This window comes from Centropristis striata, chromosome 24, assembly GCF_030273125.1.
Source record: "Centropristis striata isolate RG_2023a ecotype Rhode Island chromosome 24, C.striata_1.0, whole genome shotgun sequence".
Classification (NCBI taxonomy): Eukaryota; Metazoa; Chordata; class Actinopteri; order Perciformes; family Serranidae; genus Centropristis; species Centropristis striata.
Window position 1 is genome coordinate 3,943,667 of NC_081540.1, and position 26,539 is coordinate 3,970,205.

General features: G+C 39.9%; 1 protein-coding gene across 1 annotated transcript; it reads left to right on the forward strand.

The window, feature by feature from the left end:
• Positions 1–231: 231 nt before the first annotated feature.
• Positions 232–19,965, forward strand: slitrk6 (SLIT and NTRK-like family, member 6). The gene is made up of 2 exons (XM_059328190.1): positions 232–796; positions 16,042–19,965. Exon 2 carries the CDS (start codon positions 16,057–16,059, stop codon positions 18,592–18,594), a length of 2,538 nt encoding a protein of 845 aa, XP_059184173.1. The 5' UTR covers positions 232–796; positions 16,042–16,056; the 3' UTR covers positions 18,595–19,965.
• Positions 19,966–26,539: the final 6,574 nt, after the last annotated feature.

A 26,539-nucleotide genomic window follows, 5' to 3' on the forward strand; every position in this document is an offset into this window, starting at 1 on the left:
AGTTGGAAAAGTGAAACGGTTATAAAATGCTCATTGCTGATTGTACAGCTATTAAATATGAGTTTAAATTATAAAAGATGGTGTTTAGTTTCTATAATGTCGTTTACTTACTGGGGGAATAGTGTGGAGGAGGACACTATAAGGGAAAAAAGTCAAGTCTGTCCGTTGAGCTATATGCTTTTATTGTGAAAGGCACAACAAGAACTCGTGCTATGTATTATGTGAGCTTTGACGCAGCTTCCCGTCTCTGTAGTCCACCTCTACAGCATGCAAATTACTGAGCAACTCCAATATATCGCAGATTGGTTAACTACACAGAGCGCGCGGCGCGGCGCAAGAGCTGGACACCGTGCGCGCCTTCATCTGTCACAGTGGACTGTAAAAGAAGAACAAATAGCCTCTTTTTAACCGCAAAACTGTTTCTTTTTCAGCGGCTCGAACCCGCAACTTAATCATAATTAATTGTGGTGGAGGCTGCGGGAGGAGGGAGACACTCAATCATCCCGGGACCGGAGTGAAACCTCACCGAGAGAGAGCTGCTCTCTCCGCGCAAAGGGAATAATTAGTAGCCCGTGTGTGACAGCGCTGTCAAAGAGAGACTGTGGAGCCGAGAGGACAAGTGGGGACTGACGGACCTCTGTGAAGTTTCTCCCGTGTGTCACTGTGTGTTTTTAAAGGAGCGGAGAGAAAGTGTTGTGGAGGTTAGACCCTCTCAATGCGTCTCTTCCCCCAATCTGATGGACTGAGTACGGTGACATTTGGACTAGCCTGCCCCTCTTTTCATCAGTTTTAGACGGTAAGGACACTCATATTTTGTGTATCATCATACTGTAATGGGCTCAAATACTTTTTTTGGACCCTTCATGGAAGGTGTTGTGTAATGAAATAGCAAAGGTAGCAAGGAATCCAGGTGTCCATTAAGGGGCAGGTTCCAACTAGCTTCAGTATGTATAGCTCCCCATTTCTACCGCACAAAAAGTACATTACTGCGGAATGTACAGCACTGTATGTGGACTGTCCGTTGTTATTTATGATTATTTTGATTGACAAGTCTTGTAAAAAGTATGTGGACTTGACAGTGAGGGACCAGGGAGTTATCCTGAGGGGGCTCCATTACCTCCAGCACACCTGGCTCTTTGCCACACGCAGTTACTGTATCCCACGGCGCTGTGCAGGCTTATGCTAATCAAGCCTGCTGCTGTGCCTGCACCCTGCTTTTTATTAACTAAATCCCTGACACTTAAAGTGGCTCTATTTTTCCTTCACTTGCGGGTGAATACACAGTCTAATGCCCGGTGGTTCGTTATTCTGTGGCCCCTTCTTCCTGGCATTGAGCCAGAGCTAATAGCTGTGGCGTATGAATATTTATAATTAGTGTCAGTGGTCACAGGTGTGTTTAATGGGGACTGCATCACGGCTTGTAACAGCCAATCAGAGCCGGGTATCAGTTATATCAGAAGTCTGTAAATCTCATTTATAGCCCTCTATACATCCCTGGCCTGATCACCACCCATTAAATAAATCTTTTCTTTTCAAGCCTGTTTTAATCAGGTTGCACTTTGTCTTGCAGGACTGCTTTTTTCACATTCTGGTGAGGTTTTACTCCTGTTCCAGTGCAATTTAATGAAGACAAGAATTGTTTAATTAAGTGGTGAATTGCATAATTGAGCTTAGGGTCCTAATTTTTTGCTTGGATGAATCATAGGTTAAGAATAATAATAATAATAATTGCCCAAGTGTTCCATACCATAAATGTATGGAGTGCTTAAGCCTAATGTGTGTGAGGAATGAGATTAATTATTGATTAGTTTGTGGTGTGACATGCGGGCCAATTTAACACATTATGCAGAACTGTGTGATTCACAAAGGGACTTTTGTATGCTGCTTTTTTCATGTTGCTGTTTTCCCAAAATAATCTATTGTTAACGAGGTCTGTGTGTAATTATTTGAGTTTATGGAGATGTGTCTTTTCTCCTGCTTCAAATTGTCAGTTAGATCCGTATGAAACAAATGGCTTGCAATGAGGGGGGAAACAAATGTGCGTTTGAATAGGTGTTTTGTGGAAGAACCAAAGGAAAATTGGTCTCACCAGTGAAAGCAGTCTGGCGTTTTAGGAGTATCAGCTGAGGGTAAGGGCAGGGAAGGGGGCATTGTGAAACTTTATTAAAGCACACTAGTTTGAGAGCGAGAGAGCCTGCAGATATATTGGAGAGCCTCTGCCTCTCTGTGACACGGAGAAAGAAGGCAGCGTGAGCCCACAGAATATTGAATCAGTCAAAAAAAGGGCTGGAACAAGGGGCAAGGGAGTTGAACTATCTCTTACCTCTTGAGTGGGCGGATGTCATAATTATCATTTCTCCAGGATTGCGGTGGAGGGCCGCGGGCGCTGGCAGAATCTCTGCAGATATGTGGGTGTAGTGGTGGTGTCGACCCTGTAGGGCAAGCCACATCACTTCCAATACAGAAGAGAAAAGGGACAAGTCCCACCATAATTGGTGCCTGGGAACACTGCAGGGCACTCCAGGAGCTGATAGACGGTCAAGCTTGTACATAAGCAAGGCTGGGGACATGCACGAGCACAAGACACACACTCACACACGTGCACGCGAAAGCAATAGAGTGCAGGGGCTCTAATCTGCTATCCCATGTCAGGCTGGAATGAAACAACCCCTGGCTGGACGCAACAAGTCTCACTATCTCGCATTTGCCGTCCAAGACTCCCTCTCATTCTCTGCTTCAGCCTCGGGGCAAAAGCAGCCTGACTTTTAGTATTAGTGGATGCACGCAACTGTTGGTTGGTGACCTCCAAGTAAATAAGGAGAAAAGGGGGGAAGATGTCTCTCCTGTGCTGCTAAGCCAGGTTGTTGGTTTAATCTGATTCCTGTGTGGAAGTAAGATACGGCCAGTAGAGCCTGACTGATGAAATTTACCTCTTATTTGTGGTCTAATATGCACTGAATTTTTTTTTAAATGTATAATGCAGAAAAAAATGATTGTGGTGATTGATAATACTACTTGGCTATTTATTTATTTTGTTTTTTTTTAATTCAAATGGTCAGCAATTGACTGATACTCAACATTCACTACTTATTGGCTATTTATTTAATTTTTAATTTATTTCAATGGTTGGATATTGTCTAATATTGAACATACAGTACTATTTAGCTATTTATTTAAATATTTATGATTCATTGAAATGGTCGGATATTGATTGATATTGAACATACAGTACTATTAAGGTATTTATTTAAATATTTATAATTAATTGAAATGGTCGGTTATTGATTGATATTGAACATACAGTACTATTTAGCTATTTATTTAAATATTTATGATTTATTGAAATGGTCGGATATTGATTGATATTGAACATACAGTACTATTTAGCTGTTTATTTTATTTTTATTGATTTAAATGGTTGGCATTTGACTGATAATGAACATAATAGGTTATTTTATGATAATCAGTTTACTTTTATTTGTTCTATTTTTAAATGGTTGCCATTTGACTGATGATGGACATACAGTAATGGATTTTATTCTGCTATCTATTTTATTTTTATTCATTATTTCTTTCTCTGTTTAACGTTTCACATTTGGTTGGCAATGTAATGTATGTGCAATATATACAAATGTTAAATATTCGTTAATTAAGTTATCTGTAGATAGTTAGCAGCCTCCTGAGTACTTTTTTATATAAGTCAGGGAAGAAACAGTGCACAATCTACATTGACAAGGTCTAGTTTCAGCCAAAAAAAACACTATATTGGCCACCGTATCGGTAATCTGTGAATTTCTCCCTTCCAAAATCCATACGGGTCTCATATATATCAATCAGGCTCCAGCAGAGAGGAATAAAGTAGCAGTTAGGGCTCATACTGTGAAAAGCACTCTGTGTAAATGCCTCCTATGTAATTGTCTGACAAGTTATTAAGTATTATTAAAAGAACCCTATGCCTGTTTGCACGTTCTATTGCTGTTGTCCAGGAGTGCGTTATCTCAGCTGGAAGAAATGGTGAAGAGAGAACACAGAAAAAAGCCTCCTTGCTATAAAGCTCTCTGTCAAGAGACACATATAGGAGGTGGGAGCCTCGGGCCGCTTGATCCCTTATTGGAGTCTGGCAGGTCGATATTCCTTGCAGGGCTCCAGCTTAGCTTTTTCCACTAGGAGCACTGGTGCTCCTTACTTAAAAATGTTAGGAGCCTCAGTCCAAATGTAGAACCAACTCTTAAAATCATTTTCAACACAACACATTCAGATTTCTTTTTAAAGTTGAGTTATGATCAATGTTTTAACGTGGCATTTTACAGAAATAACACCACACAATGTATCAAGGTTTTGTTTACTTCTTGAAAACAGACATCATGACAAGTGCTGAGTCGATCCGTCTATCTCTCGTCTGTCGATCTATCTTGCAGAATGCGTGATAAATATTGAAAAACCTGCTGTTTGGGAAGTAGAATATGATGGGCTGTGGTAAGCGTTCTGCTGAAATGCTCAGTGAGCAGATTATTTAGGACAATAAACAGCCTTTGTTTGAAATGCAACACTCCCTTCTGTTGCATCAACGTCACGTGTGATATGCACACATTTCTTCTGCCAGACGTGCGGTACAGTTTGTGCTGCGGTGTTGTCTGTAAATGCTTTTAATCTTTAGTTTGTGTGATGATCTTAAGGTGCCTGGCAATAATCCATTCCATACACAAATAGGGAATTAAGGGTGTTTTATGATTTGACTTTGAAGCTTTTGTTCTTCTAACAGGTTTAAACAGGAGCTGCAGAATGCCGTCCAGCTCCTCTAACTGCCCGTTGTGGCATTCCTGCTTAATTGGTCTTGAAAGGTCTAGTTTAGGAAGACGATGCAGGTCAGCTCAAGTCCCTGTAGTTGTTAAGTCATCAGGCACTCAATTAACTCAGCCACTGTACCTGATCTTAAAACAGAAAACAGGGCAGAAAAACAACTTACCTTGAACTAAATCTGCGTTAAAGTTGTTGCCTTGAGTGTACCCTTATAAATTATTTAAAACTTCTGCAGACAAAACCTTTATGTAAAAATATACCTTTTTTATCAGCCTAAATCCCAAACTGGGACTGCAGTACAAAGCAGCATTCCCCCTAATGGAGATTCCTTAGGTTTATCCTCAAACTTGTCTTTTTCAACATCAAGGTTTACACTGCAGGCTTTATTTTGTTAAGGGTAAAATTTAAGTTCATGACCATTATTCAGCTGTTTTTTTTTATCTCACTGAAACAGAAGCACACATCCTATTATTTAAAAATAAATGAACTGCATAAGCATGATGCAATGGTTTGTGTACAGACTTGTATAGACTTGACATCTATCAATCTTCCATCTTCTAACCAGCTTATCCTGTTTAGGGGCCCATTGACTGGGGCTGTGTTGCATGCATCTGTGAAAATGTTTTCTACCCATAAACCAAGAAGCTTTTTCTCCGTCTGTGGATAGCTAAAGTCTGCACTGCCTGATACTGCCAGTTCCAACGAGCCTTGTTATTTCCATTGGCCGTATACTAGCTTCCCTTCAGGCATGTGCATCTGCCTGTTCAGGGTGTAAAATGGGTGGAAGTTTGCTCGACTGGCTCTGCATCATAAAGCAACTTAAACTGATCCCAGTATGGCACAGAAGTGAATTATAGAAGTGTCTGGAGAATAAACGAAGGATAGAGCTGCCAGAGAATCAGAATCGGAGGTATACATGATCCAAACAGTGATTTTCTATCAGAGGTAAAACTTGCCAGTGCATGTTTTCCAAACAGTAAGATATAGTCTGTGACTTTGTGCTAATCTTCTGTGCTGTTATTACTTTTTCTGCACCACAAGAGCTGAGGGAACTTTGGATATGTTTTTGCTAGGTTAGCTGAAAGCTAATCCACAGGGCTTAAAGCTGGGGCAGCTTTCTTTTGTTTATTTATTTTATTTATTTTCTTCTCACGGACATGCCTGTGCTCAGCATTCTCAAATAGATTAGCTCTGTTAAAATTTTAAAAAATGTGCGTCTACTTGCCAAAATATGCAAAATTACTATTGACAGTAGCAGTTTCATTGTGGAAATGAGGATTTCCTCATAAGCTGTTCATGGTTAATGAATATTCATAGTTTATTTGTGTGTGTGTGTGTGTGTGTGTGTGTGTGTGTGTGTGTGTGTTTTTTGGACTTCTCTAGCCTAGCCCTGCAAACTTTTAGTTGGTTGGTTTGTTTACAACCTACAGAACTGACAGTAAACAAGAGCATATTCAGAATGTACTGTATACATGTCAAAAGAATGCAACTAAAATCCAAAGTATTTTGGTATGAAAATTAAAATTAAATGAAAAAAAAAATGCTACTTTCCGAAAAGAAAAAAATTGAAATACCCAACCAGAATATGCTGTTTACATTACCTGAGTAAAAATGAATTGTATACTAATATTATACTATAATTCAGAATATTACATCAATAAAATATAAAACAAAAACATGCAAATATAATTACACATGTATTGTCGGCTTCTTGACTGATTTTCATGGAACCATCCATCTGGTATTAATGACTATATCAATAACAGATGTGATCGTAAAAAAACATTTTTTTTAAATAATTTGTCCAATTAGTAAACTCAGCAGGGTTCTGTTGAAGAACTGTAAGCATACAGTAATTTTTAATTCAAACCAGTCATACATCTGCCAGTCGTATCTGCCAACGCATGCAGGCATGTTTATGCATGGTACTGTAATCCGTCATGAAACAGATTGAGCTTGTGAAATACTGTTTTCCAGTGTGGAATTGATATTTTTATAGAGCATATGGAATTTTATGTTAAGACGATCTTTTCACACAACAGAAACCAACAGAAATCCTTGATTATTAACCTCCCGGTCCTGTTGGCCAGATATTACAGAATGTTCTAGGTGTTGTTTATCCTCAATAATCAGGTCCGTCTACCTTTAATGTGTGGCGCCTTTCAGACTGATGTTTGCGTAGTAGACATGAGATCTACAGTACACTTATTTATAGAGTGAATCATAAGACTGTCATTACCGTTACCCTCTGGCTTTCTTCTCAGGGTTGGGTTCCTACTTTAAATGGGCAATTCAATCTACTAAACAGATACAGACAAAAAGACTGCAGATTAGTATGGAGGACATCCTTACTTAGAGCTGAATACAGACTTCTATCAATGTTTCTCAACAATAATGATCTCTTCGCACGTAAGTGAGTGCAAGTAATAATCAGTACAGTGCAACAATGATGCCAAAATATTCCCAAGTAGATCTATTTTTTCAGGTGTGATGTGCCAGGTTTTCCACATACAGCTGCATATATTCAAAATGAATTTATCTTTAATTTACCAGTGGTGCTGGGCACTGGTTAGTCACTCCTGAAAATAATACGTCCCTTTATAAAGGGACAATAATGTACACAGAAAATTTACATCTGTTTGGTGCAGATGTCTTTCCTTACAAAATGCACCTTGATGCCACTATACACTGGTGTAATCTGCCTGCTCATTTCTGGAGAACTAATTACTGCGCATTAGTTAAACAGACCATTTGAAATGCAAGCCTGCTAAATCGCGCTTGCCAGGGGAGCAGAGCCATCCCCCTCCCCTCCCCATGCAGTCTTTGTGCTTCTATTATTAGTTCTATCATGCATATGTTCGCTATCAGAAATTAAGGCCCACCAGCAGTGAACAACACAAAAAAAAAGGGTATTCAGTACACAAGGTAGCGAGAAGTGAGCCATTGTTTTTATATCCATTTTGTTTCTTTTTCACATGGATGCATATCTGTGTGTACAGCAGCTCAGTATATGAGGCCCTGCTGCTTATGTCTTGCCATATGATCAGCTGCCAGCTGTTAGAACTGCTGCATGACATGTGAAAGCACACAGCTGATGTAGCTTTTTAACAGGCCACTGATAATGTTTCTAAAGATGCAACCCTTGTAGCAGCCATCAGAGCACGGGACATGAGGCTCTCCTCCCAGGTCACTGAGGCTGAGTGTCTACATCTCTGTTCCTGCATGCTAGAGCAGTTGGTGCAGGCTCCTATCCAGGTGGAGGATGTGGGATTGATTTTATGTTTTAAAGACGTACAAGTTTAGTTATACTGATATATTTCCTTGAGCTGCAGATGGTGCTCAATATAAACTGATACTGTGGATATCTTAAAGGAAAGCAGATGCATAGAAAAAAAACAGGTTTTAGTGCCTAAAACCTGCATTCTTTTTTTTTTAACAACTTAGTTATTGAAATTTTCAAACAAAGTACCCCATTTCAGAGTCAGTACAATTAACATTAGGTATTAAACCCCCCTCCCTCCCCATGGACAAGAGTGGGAAGAAAAAGGACAGTCCTAATAATTATAATAAAAAAAGAAAGGAGAAAATAAAAAAATAATAAAAACATAAAAACAGTAATAATGAAAACAAAAAAGATGAATAAATAAACAAAAATATAATAAGAATAAAACTTATTAAGTTAAAAAAAAAACTGCATACCTGCTAAAAACTGCATTCTTGCTAATGACCATTAGGGGGCAACTTGGTTAAAAGGTCTGATTGCATGTAAAGTCAATAGGAAAATGACTTCTGACTGGATTTCTTCACTCTCATTTGCTCCCAATTGCTCGTTTCAAGACTTCTTCAATTAAGCAGGATGCTCATTTTGTAAGATATGGTCCTATTTAAAACCAAAGCCCAAATATCCTCTCTTATTTTTATACCGTTTTTGGTTGCGACACGTGCAATAACACGTGCCTTTGATTAGAAAGCTTAAAAGTGACATTTGCTACCTGCATTTTAATCTTCCTAATAACTGCCACACAGTTGCCAAGCGGACACACAGCTGACGGCCTCACAGCAGAACTAACAGGGGACTTGGTGACATGGCTGCAGGTGTCCATGACAATGCTGCCAACATTATGGCTGAGTGGTTGAAGTCCACAGCTGTCCCCAGCTGTTTACAGGACTGTAAAGTATGTTGGAGGCGTAACACTCCTGGTCTGGTGATCAGTTGCCTGCTTGTCTTTCATGGGTTAACTGTTAAATAATGTATTGATAAGGGTTGGCTAACAGTCAGAAGAAAAGAAAGTCCAAATTAGCATAACTAGGCTAATTTATACTTGCTTGGAATTCTCCATCATAGTGTTTGATCCTTGTTATGGATTACATTTACATTTTAAACATGTAGATGATACAGCGTTTTATTATACACTATTTATATGGTTCCGACAGGGTGCCTCAGACTCCAGTGAATTAAAATGGACTCCTTCAACCCCCCGTTGTCAAGATCCATAAATCACCATGACTGCAGGTAGCCTAGCAATGAGGAGGACTCGGGTCATAAAATGTTCAGAATTGAGCTGGCTGTGAAGCCTTTTAAAATAGGTTGAAAAACTGGGAAATTACAGAGTATCCACGAGATATCCACTCAATATGTTTAAAAACACAAGTATGGAGTGACTTTTATCAGTCTTGACGGAGTTGGGAGAATGGCTCTATCTGTCGGGTGCCACAAGGGATAACAAGCTTTTCATACTTGTACATCAAGTCGCCTCACGCTACAGAAAAAGGAATTAGGCTCGTGCCTTATGGGCTATTTGCGGCTCCAGCGTTCTTTACTTACTTTGACAGTGACGAGGACAGAACATGACTACAGCTGTGTTCATATTATCTAAAAATAATGTCCTAAACTGTCAACTGGAGAATGTGCACGCGAGTCAGTTCAAATCCAGGTTCACATTGTGCTGTCACATACTGAGTCTGTGTTCTGTGTGTCAATTCTCTGCAAACTAAGATGAATGTATAGAGGATGAATAAGCTGTACTGCAGCACTCTGACCGTTTTGGTGCATGAAGCATGTAAAATCAATGGAAACCAAGGGCGGTCCTTGCTTTGTGGTCTTCAATAAAGATTACATGCTCTGTGGGACCCCTGTTTTTCCCAAATGTATTGGGAATACAATTTTCTTTGAAGTGTTGTCAAAGTCAGAGGTCAGAAGATATGTTTGTCAGTTATCTGGACATGAATGCAGAATCTGGACTCAGAGTAGAACTGACCAATCATGTTTGAGCAATGCTTTGGCTGCATGCAGGTAAACAGATACATTATTTGCAGAAATGCAATCTCAGAACCCATCAGCTAAAGTCTGACAACAAATTAGCTTTTTGTTAGCTGTTTAAAAATCTACCTGCACAATCCAGACACAGCCATAGAAGTTGTCCTTCAATTCCAACTCTATTCTCATGTCTCAAGTTGCTAATCGGACTGTAAACACATGGCGCATAGAAATGGAAATATTGCCGCCAATATTCGTTATCCTGACATCTGCTGGCTGCACAGGAATCCAAGAAATATTGGCTGTTGTCTCAAGAAGCTAAATCACCATCAGAGTGATAGAGGATGGGTTCCTAATTTGTTCTAACATGTTAGTGAGAATGTTCATGTTGCATGCTGTGAGTTATGCCCATCAGGTAAACTGTGGCATGTTGAATGTGTATTGTGAATAAGCAGTGGTGCTATATATTGTCAGTCTAATGTCTCAAGCCTAGTGAGGTCGGTTCTCTGGTGGATCACCACGGAGGAAAATAAAGCAGAAAAGGATATGAAAGTTAAGTTAGTCATGTATTCCAGGGCTGCATCATAGAGCCGGGGTGGTAAATCTAACTTCCTGACTGAAGAGTTCATGAGCAAGACACTAAATCGTTAGCGGCTGCAAGGCTCTACTGCCTTGTAGCTAAACCTGACCTTCCTGTGAAGAAGGTAAAAGACAGAAGAGAATTCCCTTTAGGGAGCAATAAAGTCTAAAAGTTGAAGTTGAACATCATTGTGAGTGATGTGCAAGGTTGTTTAGTGTTCAGCCATTGCATCTGATTTTCAGCTGCTGAGGCTGTCGGCTTTTAATATCGGCCATCTTCTTAGCAACAGGAGTATATTATGTGCATTGATCATCAGTGAATAACATTAAATCTAATCACGGAACGACAGCAGTTCTTCAGGGCAGTGTTCTGCACTGTTGGAGAAGTATCTATGTGCCATATGAACATGTGTATTCATGACTGATCTCAGCATGTGTGCTATAAAACACGCCTCATCACTGCGACATGATATTATACTCATGAGGCAACAAAAGACTTCCATTATATTAGGCAGTGCTTCAGTGCACTGGAACAAAACAACATATAGCTGCTCCAAATAAAGTGTGAACATGCTATATTTGAGTGTGCAAGTGGGCAAAGCCTATTGTGTACGTTACAGCGCCTGGAGAAAGCCTCAATGTGTAATAAATATTCCATCATCAGATTTTCCTTCTCCACTCCCCTCTGCTGTTTCCCTCCTCAGCTATGTACTACTTTTCTAGCTCACATCATTTGATGTTGGACGATGAGTTGGCTTCACACACATGCATGAGGGGAGATCTCCGAGGGCTTCAGTAGATCTCTAATTGAATTGTCTGAACAGCAGGAGATGCACGTTAGAATTTTTCAAAAAAGGGCACACCGGAAGAGCGTTTCATCTCTCGTGCCCGTCACGCTGCGTACCATGCAACATTGATTAACTAGAAAAATGGATCAGTTAGAGAAGTCTGTTTGAAATGCAGAAGAAAGAGTGCACGAGGCTAATGCCTTTTCCATATCTGCCCTCTGCAGAGTTATCATGCAGTACGCGATAACATCTGTTAATAGTCTGTTTCATTTCGCATTGTCTTACGAGCCATCAGGGTCACAGAGGTGAGTGCCTTGGGTACCATGACCACCACCAGACTTCTGAACAAGCAAAAACAGATAAGTAATGAAAAGGAAATGGCCAAAGATATTCTCTGATGCCAGGTTTCTGGGCCATATTCTGAATGTTATCAGTCTAAACAATACATATTTAATAGGTTTGCCAAATTAGTTTTTTGTGGTTCATTGTGTTGCAACACATGGGATTCCAATGATAAACATGGGTAATCGGAGCCCATAGACAATCACACCTTCCCATTTTCTGCCTTTTATTGGTTCATAATGTTCATTTTTAGCTTGCTTAAGAGATTTAACAAATTTGGGAGACATAAAAGCTCATTAGACCCTTTGCGAGTACTTCATAATAACTTAATACGAGTACTGAAATATGGAAATTCCTTAAAATGCCCATACTCACTGTCTGATATTTCCTAAAGGATGCTAGCAGCAGTATATCATTATAGCAGGTCAAACCTCTTTCCAGGTCTGTATCTGTAAATAAATAACTCTGTCCTTAAGTGCTGTAAAGATATATAAAGATGACATGAAAAGGTTTTCTCTCCAAATCCAAAATGGGTTCTAGTTGATGCTGTTTTATGTGCACAAGTCCTGTTTAATGACTTTTAATAAATTGCTCGTCATTTATTAAATATTTTTACTGAACAGTTTCAATCAAGTATCTGACAGCTGCTTCGGTCCATTAAGTAGATGAACAGTAACATTATTCTAGATGAACAGCAAAGGTTAACTTATTTCCTCATTGCTTAAGTTATGAATAGTCATCAGAAGAGGATGAAGGGAAACAGAAGCCTGAATTCTTCTGCAAACCTGCAGGTGTGCTCATATTTGACTGCGGCTCACCAGTTACTGCATTCTCATTAGCCGACACAGTGTCAGACAAGTTATAGAAGCAAAAAAAATTAAGTTCACACCCAACACTATAAAGCAAACATCATGGGCTTTGAACTGTTCCCAGACTGGGCTGAAATAGACTTCAGTCCATTAAGAAGACGGAGCGGAATAGAGAGCAGGAAATGATGGAGCTGCAGCCTCATTCCTCCGACAGAATACCTGCCATGATGATATACTCGTGTGATATTGCTTAATTCAATGGTGTGTCTCGCTGTTGTTGTTGTTGTTGTTGTTGTGCGGCTGTGCAGGCCGGCTCAGAGCACTGGATGTCCCTGGAGGCGAGAACACCCAACTAATTATTCTGCTGTATTGGGTCTGATGTGCTGGTGATTCCCTGCAGAAATGAGTGAAATGGATTATTAATGCGTTTAGTTGGTAAAATTTCATCGAAGTCAGTAGGTAGATTTTGGCGATGGTATTTGGGTTGTGTTTTATTCATTTCTTATTCTTTTGTATCCTCAGTGCTATTTCAGAGTTTCCTGAGTCCGTGGAGGGAGAGTCTGGGGCTGGAAAGTTTACACTGACCTTGGGGTATATGTCTGAATATATCAAAGATGTTGGACATAGTGTTGTCTTGGTTTCATCAATAATTTTGACTTCAACCAACAGCAAAATGTATTGTGGCACTTTGAAATAGGCGGGAAAAAAAGGTCAAAGAAAAAGAAGAGGCAAGAATGAAGTTACAATTTAAGAGACTCCTTCAAATTCAGCTTTTGTCTTTGAAAGTGAGAGCTCCGCTGGGGTTTGGCCGTCTCCTCGGACACGGTGTGTGTGGGGTCGGAAAAACTTTCATCTCAACCAACTACAGTAAAGATATATCTTTTTAAGGTGTGAAGGCAGGCTGTAGCGAGTATTTAAATTAATGTAGAGTGAGGTATAGAGGTACAACTGCTTCAGGGCACAGGCAATCAATTGCAGAAACCCCCAGAAATGTGCCTTATTGACTTTCAACAGGGGGAGGGGGGTATTTTTTCCAAACTTCTGTCAAAAGAGAGAGTGGAATGCCATTTATAGTTGTGTCATGAGTCAGAGGTTTCGGTCTCTAGCAGACACTGTTCTCCACAGGCTGTAGTGGCTCAACTAGGCTTGCCTAGTCTTGTTAGAATGAAGCTTTCCAGATGCTAATCGGGTTGTTAACAAGACCAGCTGGGCCATCTTTCCATTTCTTATCTCTTTGAAGAATTCTGTTGGTGAATGTTGGCTATCAACTTATCCTTGATCATGGGAAGACGTCTATAGTTCTCCACCAGTCCCATGAGGGCGATCTCGCCTTTGATCCACTGATCTTTGTCGAATTAACGTAATGGATTGAGATGTGGCGCTGAGGCATCTCATCATTAAAATCACATTGCAGCATTACTCTTGTCGTTGGATATAAACCCTTCTTCCAGTGAATCCTCCTCATATGAGCTCGGTTGAACTTGTTTTCAGTAGACCGTGCTGTATGTGTGGCAGTCAAACAGATTGGACCAATGGAGTAACACAATCAGTTTAACAAATCAGATTGATGAATATAGGTGTGGTATGTCATTAGTTCCCTTTCAGTCCAGTCGAGTGCGAGTTAATTGGTGGAACATTAAAGACACGAGCATTCGTTCTCCGTTCTTTATTTAGAACGTCTTTTATAAATGTTGCTTTGACATGTATTCCAAATGGGCTGCTCTGACTTCTGCCTTTGTGTGACTCACACTGAGTAAAGCCTTTGTTCACATGAGTCTGCATAGAAAGGGCAGAAAAATCAGTCAAATGAGAAAGTCATTTCTTTAAATGTACCATTATCCATGTGTGAGTCACGGGGAAGAGATGCTGTGTTACTGTCATTGCTCACCCTGTGGAGTGCATTCACTCATCGGTAACACAGTGTCCGGACAGAAACTCTGGATACAGATGATCATAATAATATGGATTATTAGGATTCACATTAGTGGCTACACTTAGTTTAACTCCTGTTCTTTGAGTCCAGCCAGGGCACAGCATTGCTACAAACTATAAAGGCCACATAGGGATAACTTTATGCAGAGAGAGGGTTAGTGTGTAGGGTAGTTTATTTCAGCCTAAAACAAAAACAATCAATAAGTCATGACTATTGTAGTGACAAAACAAAGCAATAGTGGCCATGTGACACTGTTTGCCTTTTCCTGTTATGAAATTTTCATGCATTTTTACTATATAAAGACAGTTGTACAACACTCCTCATCCGAGATGAGTGTGACCTCACCTCATGCATATGATGCCCCCACAAATGTAATTTTACGCTGTTACACTTTTACACATACAACAACCAAAGTTCATGTATTGTAACACATGAAACTTGTATGACATGTGGGTCACTGAACTGAATATAATTTAATAGTGTCATACATACAATTTAACAAATAGATACATGCATGACATTTTCCTACATTTTTACCCACATTAATGCAAGAATGCATCAGCAAATTGCATAAAGAGGTTTTTACAGATGGAATTGCTATCACATAAATCTGAGAATAGTGTCACTAAAAAAAACTTTCAGAATATATAAAATAGTCATTTTGATATGTTAAATATGTATACATATTGTACAATTCCAAACATTTTGCTACATGTGAAGAGAGTGAAAAAAATCGACTGATAGATATCAACATGACGTTTCCATGTTAAAATATGCAAATTAGGCCATACATACAACTTAACAAATAGATACAGGCATGACATTTTCTGACATTTTTACCCACATTAAGACAATTGTTTTGTAATTGTTTTGTACTGGAAGTCTTTTGAAACATTATTTTTAAGAATGCATCTGCAAATTGCATAAAGACAGGTTCAGAATTGTTGTTAGATTATTTTGTTTGACATAATAGAATCAAAGGTTTTTACATATGGAATTGAATTAATTGAAATTGTATCACATAAATCTGAAAATACTGAAAAAAAACAACAAAAAAACTCTTCAGAATTTAGAAAAGAGTCATTTTGATGATTTGTTCAATATGTATATGTATTGTACAATTCCAAACATTTTGCAAGACTCTACACATGAATACCATGAAAAAAATCAACTAATAGACATCAACATGATGTTTTCTGAAAGTTCATGTTTAAATATGCAAATTATGCATTTGCGAATGCGTACATTTGTTCAGGAGAAATCTACAGAAAAAAAAAGTCAACTTCTATTAAAATAAACACTTAAATGTATATTTTTTGAAGTTTAATTTCCACTAGTTTGAAGTTTTTGAAGCAAAACCGACCAGTGCATGAAAAAACAATGTTTTTGCCTGTAGGGTCTCACTGTAAAATGATGATTCAAAATACATTTCATTTGTGTGAAACTTTGCATCACCTGTGAAACAACATCCACTTAACGTTGTTTTTTTCCCTCCCCACCCCTTCTCTCCACGCCTCTCTCCTTTCTTTACAGATATCTCAGACCGAAATGCTGCCCTGCATCATTTTCATCGGCTTGTTTCTCACCACGGCCCGATCCCAAGATATCCATCCCTCAGAGGCATCATCCTCTATTAGTGAGTCCTGTGACTCCTTGTGTTCCTGCGAGGGAAAAGATGGCATCCTTCATCTTAACTGTGAGCAGAGAAACATCAGCAAAATCTCCCAAATCAAAGTCCCGTCAGGTGTGCCCTTCCACCTGAACCTTTACAAAAATGACTTGGTTGAGCTCCGCGCCGAGGAAATGGAAGGGCTTAAGAATGCCCTTTCACTGCACATCGGGGGTAATAGCATACAAGAGCTGGAACCGGGGGTCTTTAGCACTCTCGGCTCGCTGAAAAAACTCCACATAAATAGCAATTTCCTCGTCACTCTGAAAGAGGACACTTTTCAAGGCCTGGTGAATTTGGAGTTCCTCCAAGCTGACACAAATTTTATTCGGGTCATCGAGCCCGGGGCCTTCAACAAACTGATCCGCCTCAAGGTCCTTATCCTCAATGATAATTCCATCGAGTTTTTACCCAACAACATTTTCCGGTTCGTGCCCCTCACCCACCTGGACTTACGTGGCAACAAGCTCCAGACACTGCCTTATGTCGGCTTTTTGGAGCACATCGGACGGATCATGGAGCTCCTCCTGGAGGACAACGACTGGCTCTGCGACTGTGATATTTTACACCTAAAGATCTGGATGGAGAACATGAGGGCCCAGTCGGCCATCGGGGACGTGGTCTGCAGCACGCCACATCACCTCAAGGGGACCATTCTGGCTAAAGTGAAGCGGGATGTTCTGTGCCCATCCCACGCAGATATTAACCTGGAGGAGCCCTCAAAGTCACTGGATATGGTTGTTACTCCTTCATCCAAAGTGTCTCAGAGCCCCAAGTTGATCGACGCCAAAGATGACGCCAAGGTACCGACTCCGTCTCACATTCCCGGCAGCCCTTGTGTGGAGCACTGTTCTTGTCACAATCACCCTGTGGCTGGCTTTTTGATGCATTGTCAGGACAGAGGGATTCAAAAGGTTTCAGATATCGGAATACTTCAGCAAAGCCCCACTAAACTGGTCATGACAGGAAATATGATCCAGAAACTGTTGAAGTACGATTTTGTCACATATGACAGTTTAGAATTGCTCAACCTGGCCAACAACAGAATTGATTACATCGATAATGAAACTTTCCTCAGCTTGAGCAGCTTGAAAAAACTGTATTTGAATGGCAACCGAATTGAAAAACTGTTCTCCACAATGTTTGTGGGGCTCCACAACCTTGAATACCTGTATCTGGAATACAACCTTATCAAAGAGATTGCTCCAGGCACATTTAATCCCCTGCCAAACCTGAAGCTGTTGTCATTAAATAACAACCTGCTCAGCTCTCTTCCGGCGCAGATATTCCGCAATGTGCCCCTCACCAAATTAAACCTGAGGAAAAATCTACTTATGCACCTGCCAGTGAGCAACGTGCTTGATCAACTCGACTCGCTGGAGCAGATTTATTTAGAGGACAACCCCTGGGACTGCAGCTGTGACTTGCTCAGCCTCAAACAATGGGTGGAGAAACTCAGAAAGGACACCGTGGTGGGCTCCATTTTGTGTCACACCCCAAAGAAAGTGATGCAGGCTGAGCTCAGGAGCCTCCGTCATGAGGTCCTGTGTCCCGGGTTAGGGACCTACTACCCCATGTCCCCAGGTGGGGAGGAGAGCGTGACAGCCACGCTGGGGCCTGACAGCTCTGGGAAGGGTTTGTTCAGCTCACTAACGGACACTGTCCCCCTCTCTGTGCTCATCTTAAGCCTCCTCATGTTTGTCCTCATGATTATATTCTGCTCAGCCGGCTTGGTGGTGTTTGTGGTTCACCGGCGGCGGAGAAGAGCAAAGAAAAAAGCAGCCGAGGAGCAGCCCAGAGAGAACACCAGCAGCAGTCCCATCCACTTACACTACAGCATGTACGGGCAGAAAACCACACACCACACTCTGACACAGAGGACCGGCTCGGCCAGTCTGTACGAGGAGAGATCACACAGCCCCATCGTGCAGATCTGCCGCAACCCCACCTACTGCTCCCAGCACAAGGAACACGACACGGATTTGGATTACGGCCTCGACGAACCCGGCGCCAAGCACCACGTCTGCCGGAGCATCATGGAGAAGGAGAACACGTCCCCGCTCACAGGAAACCCCAGCTCAAAGTTCCGCCCCATGACCGGGGAGTGCCCCGCCGAGTTCGTCACCCTGGGAAACCCCAACTCCCTGTACCGGAATATTCTGGAGAGGGAGAAGGAGCTGCAGCAGCTGGGAATAACGGAGTACCTTCGTAAAAACATGCCCCAGCTCCAGTCTGCTGTAGACATGCAGGTCCCGGGGCACCAGGAGGAGTTAAAGCTAATGGAGACAATTATGTACTCAAGACCACGCAAGGTCATGCTTGAGCAAACTAAGAACGAGTACTTTGAACTAAAGGCTAACTTGCATACTGAGCCGGACTACTTGGAGGTGCTGGAGCATCAAACTGCATTTAACTGAGCTTAAGCAGAAAAGAAAACAACTATATATAATAAGTTTTCAACCAAGTGCCTTGTCCTGTTTGCCCTCCTGTACTTTCCACAGTGTGAAATATATATCATGGGCACATCACTTTAAGTTTAACTGTAGCACAGAATGTAACTGGTTTAGTTTATCTGTTGACAGCCATGTTATGTAGCTGGTGATAGTCATTTTGGCCAAATGTAACTTAAAGAAGCTGTCGCAGTGTGTTTAGCGGGCCGGGGTTGAAACCCTCCTCGAAATCAACTCAATCAGCTTTTGATGATTGATTAAATTTCCATGCCACCAAATGAATTGATCCGCACATCTGACATCCTGATGGGATGCAGCAGATGTTTGAGAAAAAGTGAGTGATTTTCAATCACCACTTGACCCAGAAACGCTGTCTTAATCAGTGGATCCTGACTCTGGGTCTGACCTGATTACTCCCTCTGTCAACAGAAGCCAGCTGGAATGCTGTAACCAGAATGCTCATTGTGCCGTAGAGTCAGCGAAATGCCAACTGTACATTGGTAAACAGTGATAGGAGTGTGCTATTTTCTTCTCTGTCACTTCTTTTGATTGATCCAATACACTGCACAGTTGCAGTCATAGCTCCTTTATTTATTTTTCTACAAACTGGTGACATTTACAAAAAAAGAAAATCAGTAAACACAGCACTTAAAGTATAATATACACAACTGTAATCTTGTAAAAATGCATTGCACTAATCAAATGCCATAAGATGGTGCATGACAATCAACAGAGTCCTGCTGAAACGTTTTTGTTTTTATTTCTGCCAGAAAAAATGAGCCACAAATGTGTATGATTTATCTCAGTGTGTGTGCGAGTGTATGTGAGGTTGTGTTTCATGTCATTATTTTACGTCTGACAAACAGCATTTAGGAACGCCGCTCCTTCCTCATGCTGGTTGGCTGGTTTGGAACTGTGTCGAACTGATTCAAGGCGGGGCATATTAACCTGTTAGCACACCATTGGTTACTGACGAGCAGCTTCAACAAAACGCTCCAGTTTCCTATGCAGACAACCTGCCCACTGACTTCAGCCAACTTTTATCCGCTCATATTAAAGCAATGGACTGACATTTGCAATGTGGACATTGTCAGAATTTGCACCACACACTCCATCCATACTGTTGGAAACTTTGAAACGGTTCATGTAAGCACACACTCTGTAGCTTTTCTACTTAACTAGATTTAATTATTTATTCTGTATATTTTGTATATACTTATGTTCCATTATATCTTTGGTTTTTGTGTGCCTTCAGTGCTGTACAGAATATAAACAGAAGTTGTAACTGATAAACAGGAAATAAAGAGTTGCAATATTACATAAAGTTGAATTTATGAATTTATGGTCAGCACTATAATGTTCCATCTTGTAGATGCTGTAAATGATGTCGAGCCTCTCTGCAGTGCACCGGTTGACTAATTGACGCACCAGCCACCCTGAGCTGCACCCAAAACAATGACATTCTCTCATTATGTTATCAGTCCTGCACAGCGCGTATGTATACGTGCATGCATGTACTTGTGTAAACACCATTTGCTTGTTTTCCTGCTGCGTGAATAATTTAACCCCCCACGATGGCTCAAACCTAGTCCTTAATCACACAACAATGGCTGCAGGGTTTTTCACCAGCCTTGCTTTTTTCTGCATGACTTTCATTTCCTCCTCCTCTCTGGGGGAAAACAGCGGACCCTCTCTAATTCCTCCATTTTCTATCATAATTGATGTATCTGAAGCTTCTTTGCAGGGACACACACACACGAAACTTCACAGTTTGAAACAAAGACACGCAAGCCTACAAACACAGATACCACACCAACATGAATAAATAAATGTTTATACATTTGTATGCAGACACGCATCATTTAAGGTATGCACACAGGCAAGCACACACACACACACACACACACACACACACACACACACACACACACAGATGCACAGCAGGGAAGACAAATTATCCTCTGCAGCTTGATCCTATGAGACTCATAAGCAATAGCTTCTCTAAAGGTGAGACATTAGCAGAGTGCATAACTGTGTTCAGAGACATTTTTTACTTTTGGGGCCGGCTTCAAATAAATGGAATCACTTCTGAACTAAAGCTCACCAGAGAGCCCATCGCACAACAGAGGTACACTGAAGAATAAATCTGATAAGATGAGTAAATAACTCCAAGAAGAGAAGTATACAAATTGGGCCCTAAAAGATAGATGGATGAAAAACGAAGAACTTCCGAGGGGCGGGGAGAGAGATATTTTTGCATTCTTACAAGATACTTGCGTGTTCTCACAAAAATGAGGAAACAGTGTGTAAAGTACAGATTCATTTAGGAATACAGTTCAGTTGTTTCAGTTCTTCTTCATGCTTGGGTTAAGACATGGTCAGATTCTGCTGTTATAGAGCAACGTGTACGGAATAAGAAAAAGGTAAAGGAAGATGCAATAGTCTTGTGAGAGACTGCAAAAGTTTCTTGGGAGAGAGCAGAAGTATTCTACTTATTTTCACCCATTTGAAAGTGTCTTAAACCTGCATTCTCTCTAATAGCCAGCAGGGGGAGACTCCTCTGGCTGCTAGAAGAAGTCTGTAAATAGTCTATGAGAAAATGGGCCTTTTTCTTGGTGATTTATCACCAAGTTTTCTTCAGTTCCTCATTTTTTAAAATCATGTTCCCATTTAGAGTAAAATAGACGATAAAACAAAACTCTCGCTCCTCTATAGCACCATCCTCACACCCAAATATGTTCACTTCTGACAAAAACAAGATGGTGACAGCAAAAATACCAAACTCAAAATCAAAAGATACTCTACAAACCAAAGGGTGAGGTCACGGTCGCTATGTCCACATCTTTTATTTATATAATATCTTCATATACGATAAATCCATTGGGTTCAAGGAAAACTACATTATAAAACATGAAGAGTGCATAATGTACATCCTGTTCTTTGTCCACTTTCTTGTGAACATCATGGGTTTTTGCTGCATAAATTTCACAATAATGAAGAAAAACGGTGGCACATTAGAGCTGAGTAGCTCTTGCTTGGCGTAAGCTATGGGAACCTGGCTCTAATGACGATGGCTGCTCGTGTTTGCAGGCAGCTGCTGCAAAGTAACACTGATTATTCTTGCTGTTATCACATGTAATGCAATTACGTGGAAACCATGAGCAATGGTGCGAATTTCAGGACTCATAATAAGCCCATGTGGAAAGGTAACCAATGGTTATAAAATACATTGTTTATGCATACAAAGCTCAGGCAAACAAGCTCACAGACCTGAACTCAAACACCGCACCAGTAACCAACTGTGACTATTTACAATTCATTTTGAACACAGCCTATGTTTGTTTTACACCACAGCCAGGCTGCAATCATGTCTTGTGACTTGTAATTGCACAGGCTCAACAGTGAGGTCTTTCTACACATGAGCACTCACAAATAATGCTTCTCATACACTTATTATTTGCAATAATAGTGTTTGTGTTGCCTCCATTAATACAGGCACTGAAGTGGACTTATTGGAGTGTCTCATTTGTACTGCAGATGATATATTAGCTTTGTTAGCGGGATGCTTTCAAAGAAACAGTCCGAAAAATCCATATGATCTCAGCCTGTTATTATTTTATAAAATGGTCTGTTAAAAATCGGTTACATCGTCCTCTAACCACAAGTCATTAATATTCATATCTGAGAGCACAACAGAACATCTCTTCTGGGCAACATCATCGATCTCTCTATCGCGTCCAAGACTTTCACCAGCTTCTTTGTACTAAGCCGCAGTCAATTAATGCCTCACACATTTCATTATTCAAGCTGCACCTCTTTCTTGCTTTTAATTCCTCCTGACATTTAATGAACAGCGAGCGGCAGAAACGCAGTACAATCGCACTGTTGGATATGATTGCTGGAGGACAAAAGGAGTTCAGTACGTGCAAGAGGTGAAACGATGTCGGTCTAAAGTTGAAGTTGGCAGCTTTTACTCTGGGGCAAAGGAAGAGTTCACAACTTGTCCTTGAGCAAATAATAATGTGTTGTGCTTTATAAGATGATCATATATGAGGAATAATAGCCTGCAAAGCCATTATTTTGTGGATAAATGCAGAAAAATGACTGTCTTTCACCATGAAACTTCCCCACTTCATTACAAACGTTAAGACTGATTTTATTTATGCCAAGTTTTGTGCTTAAATATGCAAATGAAGCATTCTCTAATTAAAAATATACCTATTTGCATAAACTTCGAGAACAAAAACTGAACACAGGATAAAGTCAGACTCATAATTCTTTCATTTGAAATCCTAGTTTGAAAAAATAAATAATAAACAACTAAACTTTGTTAGAATTCTGAAGATGATTTTCTAATTGAATCAGAAAAACGTGACCAATTATTTTACCACTTAAAAAAAATGATGTTGTCCCTCCGAATTCAAGATGTAATTATCATGACATTCATCATCACAATCATGAATTCAGAAAAATATACGACTTTTTCTCCTAATTCTGAGATAATTATCTTATTGAATAAGAGAAATTCAGACAACTATTTTATTGTTCAAATCTCTGCTCTGTTTTTCTGAATTCAAAACATAATTATCTCATGAATTCTGGGAAAAAAATATAGTAGAATATTGTTATTAATTACAGCATTTTTTCATAATTATGAGATAATTATCTCATTATTTCAGAATAAAGGGTAATATTTTTCTAAGAAATGTTTGGTAGAATACTGAGATAATTATCTCATTATTTCAGAAAAAAGGGGGATTTTTTTTTTTTAAGTGAATGCATGAAGATACTTTTTATATATTTATTGAAAGCTTTTTCTGCTATTTTGTCGTTGTTCAGAACACGGTCACACATTTGCAAAAATTAATATTCACCTCCTATTCGCTTCTATTCTCCTCAACAACAATGGCACAAAATTAAGTTTTGACTAAAACTTTCACAGTAAATAAAAAAGAGTGCTACAGAGTGCAGCAGTGGAGAGGAGGACATGGACTCAGAGTCCCGTTAATTACCAGAAGAACGTGTGAAAAGCATCACTGGAACCGTCCTCGGGGATTTAGACCCTTTCAGCAAACAAATTGGGACTTTTAACACATTGTTAAGTTTAGTTTCTGCGTTGTTGTCAGGCAGGGTTTCTTATCGAACATCCTCGTCTCCTCTGAACATAAAAGACATTAACATTCTCTTCCTGACATCTCTATCACTTCCATCCACCTGTGGTCACTTTAATTGATGTGGGATGATTTAGAATGGAATCCACATCCATCAAACCGTCCAACCATCCATTTTTTATACGCACATTTTACCCCTCAGGGTCACCACTGGGGCTGCAGCCTTTCCCAGCATGCACTGGGGCGATGGAAGGCAAACGTGCATGAAATGCACATGTTTATGTAAAACGATACGGAAGATTGAGCATGTCAGAGCAGAAAATTTGCATTAAATCTATTAAAATGTCAATTGATGTTGTAATGGCTGCCAAATGCGTTGGCCGGTATTCAGCAGACACCATGGCTCACACTTAAAGTCCTCACTTTGACAAAAATACGACTGTTGACTGAGAAAAGAAGCACATAAAAAAATCAAAGGGCGTGTATTCAAGGCACTGAAGTGACAGTAATCCATATCAAGTGTCCATAAGCTGTGTAGTGCATTCAGGAGCCGCGACCATGAATGAAGTGCCATTATGAGGGGTGACTTTGTCTGTCAGCACAGCCTCACTTCCTGTCTGTTATTGAGCTTTACCCTGGGGGCCATCTTATGATGCTGGCTCGCCAAGCGGAGCAGCTTGCTATGGAGCCGTGGACATTGAACCCCTATCCTGTTGTTCGCTTGGCACACGGTTTAAACAGCAAGCCGGTGACCCAATTCTGCATCAGAACATCAGAAGTATTTAGTCATGGGATGTACTGTATTGAATGTGTTGTTGTGAGAGCAGCCTCTCAGGTACAGCGGATAAACACTGCTGTATGGGAGCAGAAATCCCCCCTCAAATCAAACGATGAAACCCTCCTCTGACAGTATAGTTTTGAAATTGTCAGAGTCTGTTTTGTGGTTTGTTTGTTTTGCACTGATGATAAGCCTCAATAGACCAACGCAGCCTTGAAAGACAGCACATTTAAAGTGTTTGGATTCTTCTGGACACATTAAACAAAATAAAGAGGTTTTGCTGCAATTTAATTGCAATAAATAGGTCAAAAGGTTGCCGAAATAACTTCATCATGGGTAAAAGTGTGAGGAAAAAGTCTAAACAACTTTAAAATCTTTGTTTTCCTCATGGAGTTCTGATCTGATGACTGTAAAAAAATCAGAATGCAGAAGATGAAAGAAAAGTTTTGCGATTTATTTTTCTTTAATTAGCTCAGATTGAGAGCGGGGTCCTTGCCTCGGTGGACACTGAGGAGGCAGACACACTTTAAAAATGTCTGTAGATTTTACGGTGAAAAACTGCTAAACCATGACAGTAAAAGACCATAAAATGATAAATGGGTTCATTCAGTTTCAGTAACAATGAAACACCGTAAATGTAAATTTTAGCATTTTTTAAATTTTTATTTTTTGTGTGTGTAGCAAAAATATACTGTAATATATATGCAAGCAATCATTCTTGCATTTCTTTTTTGTAAAAATACTTTTTATCACTGTTAATGTACTAAACACAATATCTCTAACAAAAATATACTGTAACAGTTAATGGTAAAATCTTTAATCAATGCAGCATTTATTTTTCTTGTCAATTATATGGCATTTCTTTTGATGGAAAAACTTTTTATTTATACGGTAAAATATGGAATAAAATCGCAATCTTAAACATAAAATCAACAGTTCTAATATAATTTTACCATAATATTACAAAAAGTTGCACCATATTTATTACGGTACAGTTCTGGCAACAACAGCTGCCGTTTTTTTACCGTACAAACAACAGGGTTTTTTAACAGTGTATAAGAGCGATGTCATGCAGATTAATCTGTCCACTGATAGGCTTTTTGCAACACAGCATCACAATAATTTATATTTAAAAAGTTTGAATTCTCGCTGATATGCTGCTGCATTTTCATCCATTCATCCTTAAGCACTTATCTGAACTGGGGTTGCAGGTAGCTGGATCTGATCCCTGCTTACTTTGGGTGGAAGACAATCACAGGGCTGACACATAGAGACAGATACTCAATTCAATCTCATTCACTCCTACGGGCAATTTAGAGTCACCAATTAAAACTAAGCTGCCTCTCTTCCTGTGCAAATATTTGCTTTGCATCTGGTGTGAACACCATTAGGAACTTGTCAAAGTGCTGCTGCTATTAGCTTCACTGCCTGCATAAGTTACATCCAAAAGTTTAGGGATGTTTTTCTGGGGAAATATAGTAAAGTCACTGTCTGGACTACAAATCAACCAGGGTACAGTGAAAGAAAGTAAATTACAGCGCTTCATCACCAAATAGCTCCTAGAATGTGTTGAACATCTCAGATTGATGATATATACAGGTAAAAGTATCTCAGGGAGGATTTCTCCCTCTAATGGAGTACATGCTGCATTTCATCACATACAGCATATAGCACAGTGAGAATGGATGGGGAGAAATCGAGGGAAATGTGGAGTGTGAGAGATTATAACCGGCAGACGGATTAAAAGTGGGCAAAGTTAGAACTAGTCCAGCAACAGATTTTATGGATGGTATTGATTTGTTCCGTTTTCAAGGAAATTAACTTAAAAAATGAACTTGGAACTTTGGAACAATCACTCTTTCATGGAGTTCACGATATTCCAATTATAAATGTTATTAAAGTACTTAGAATGAGACAAATTCTTAAGGTTGGAGACAACTAGATGGAGGATAATCCTTTGACGTCAATTTTTTTTTCACATGATAAAACCACACCACCGCATGACCAATGGGAGGCTATATAT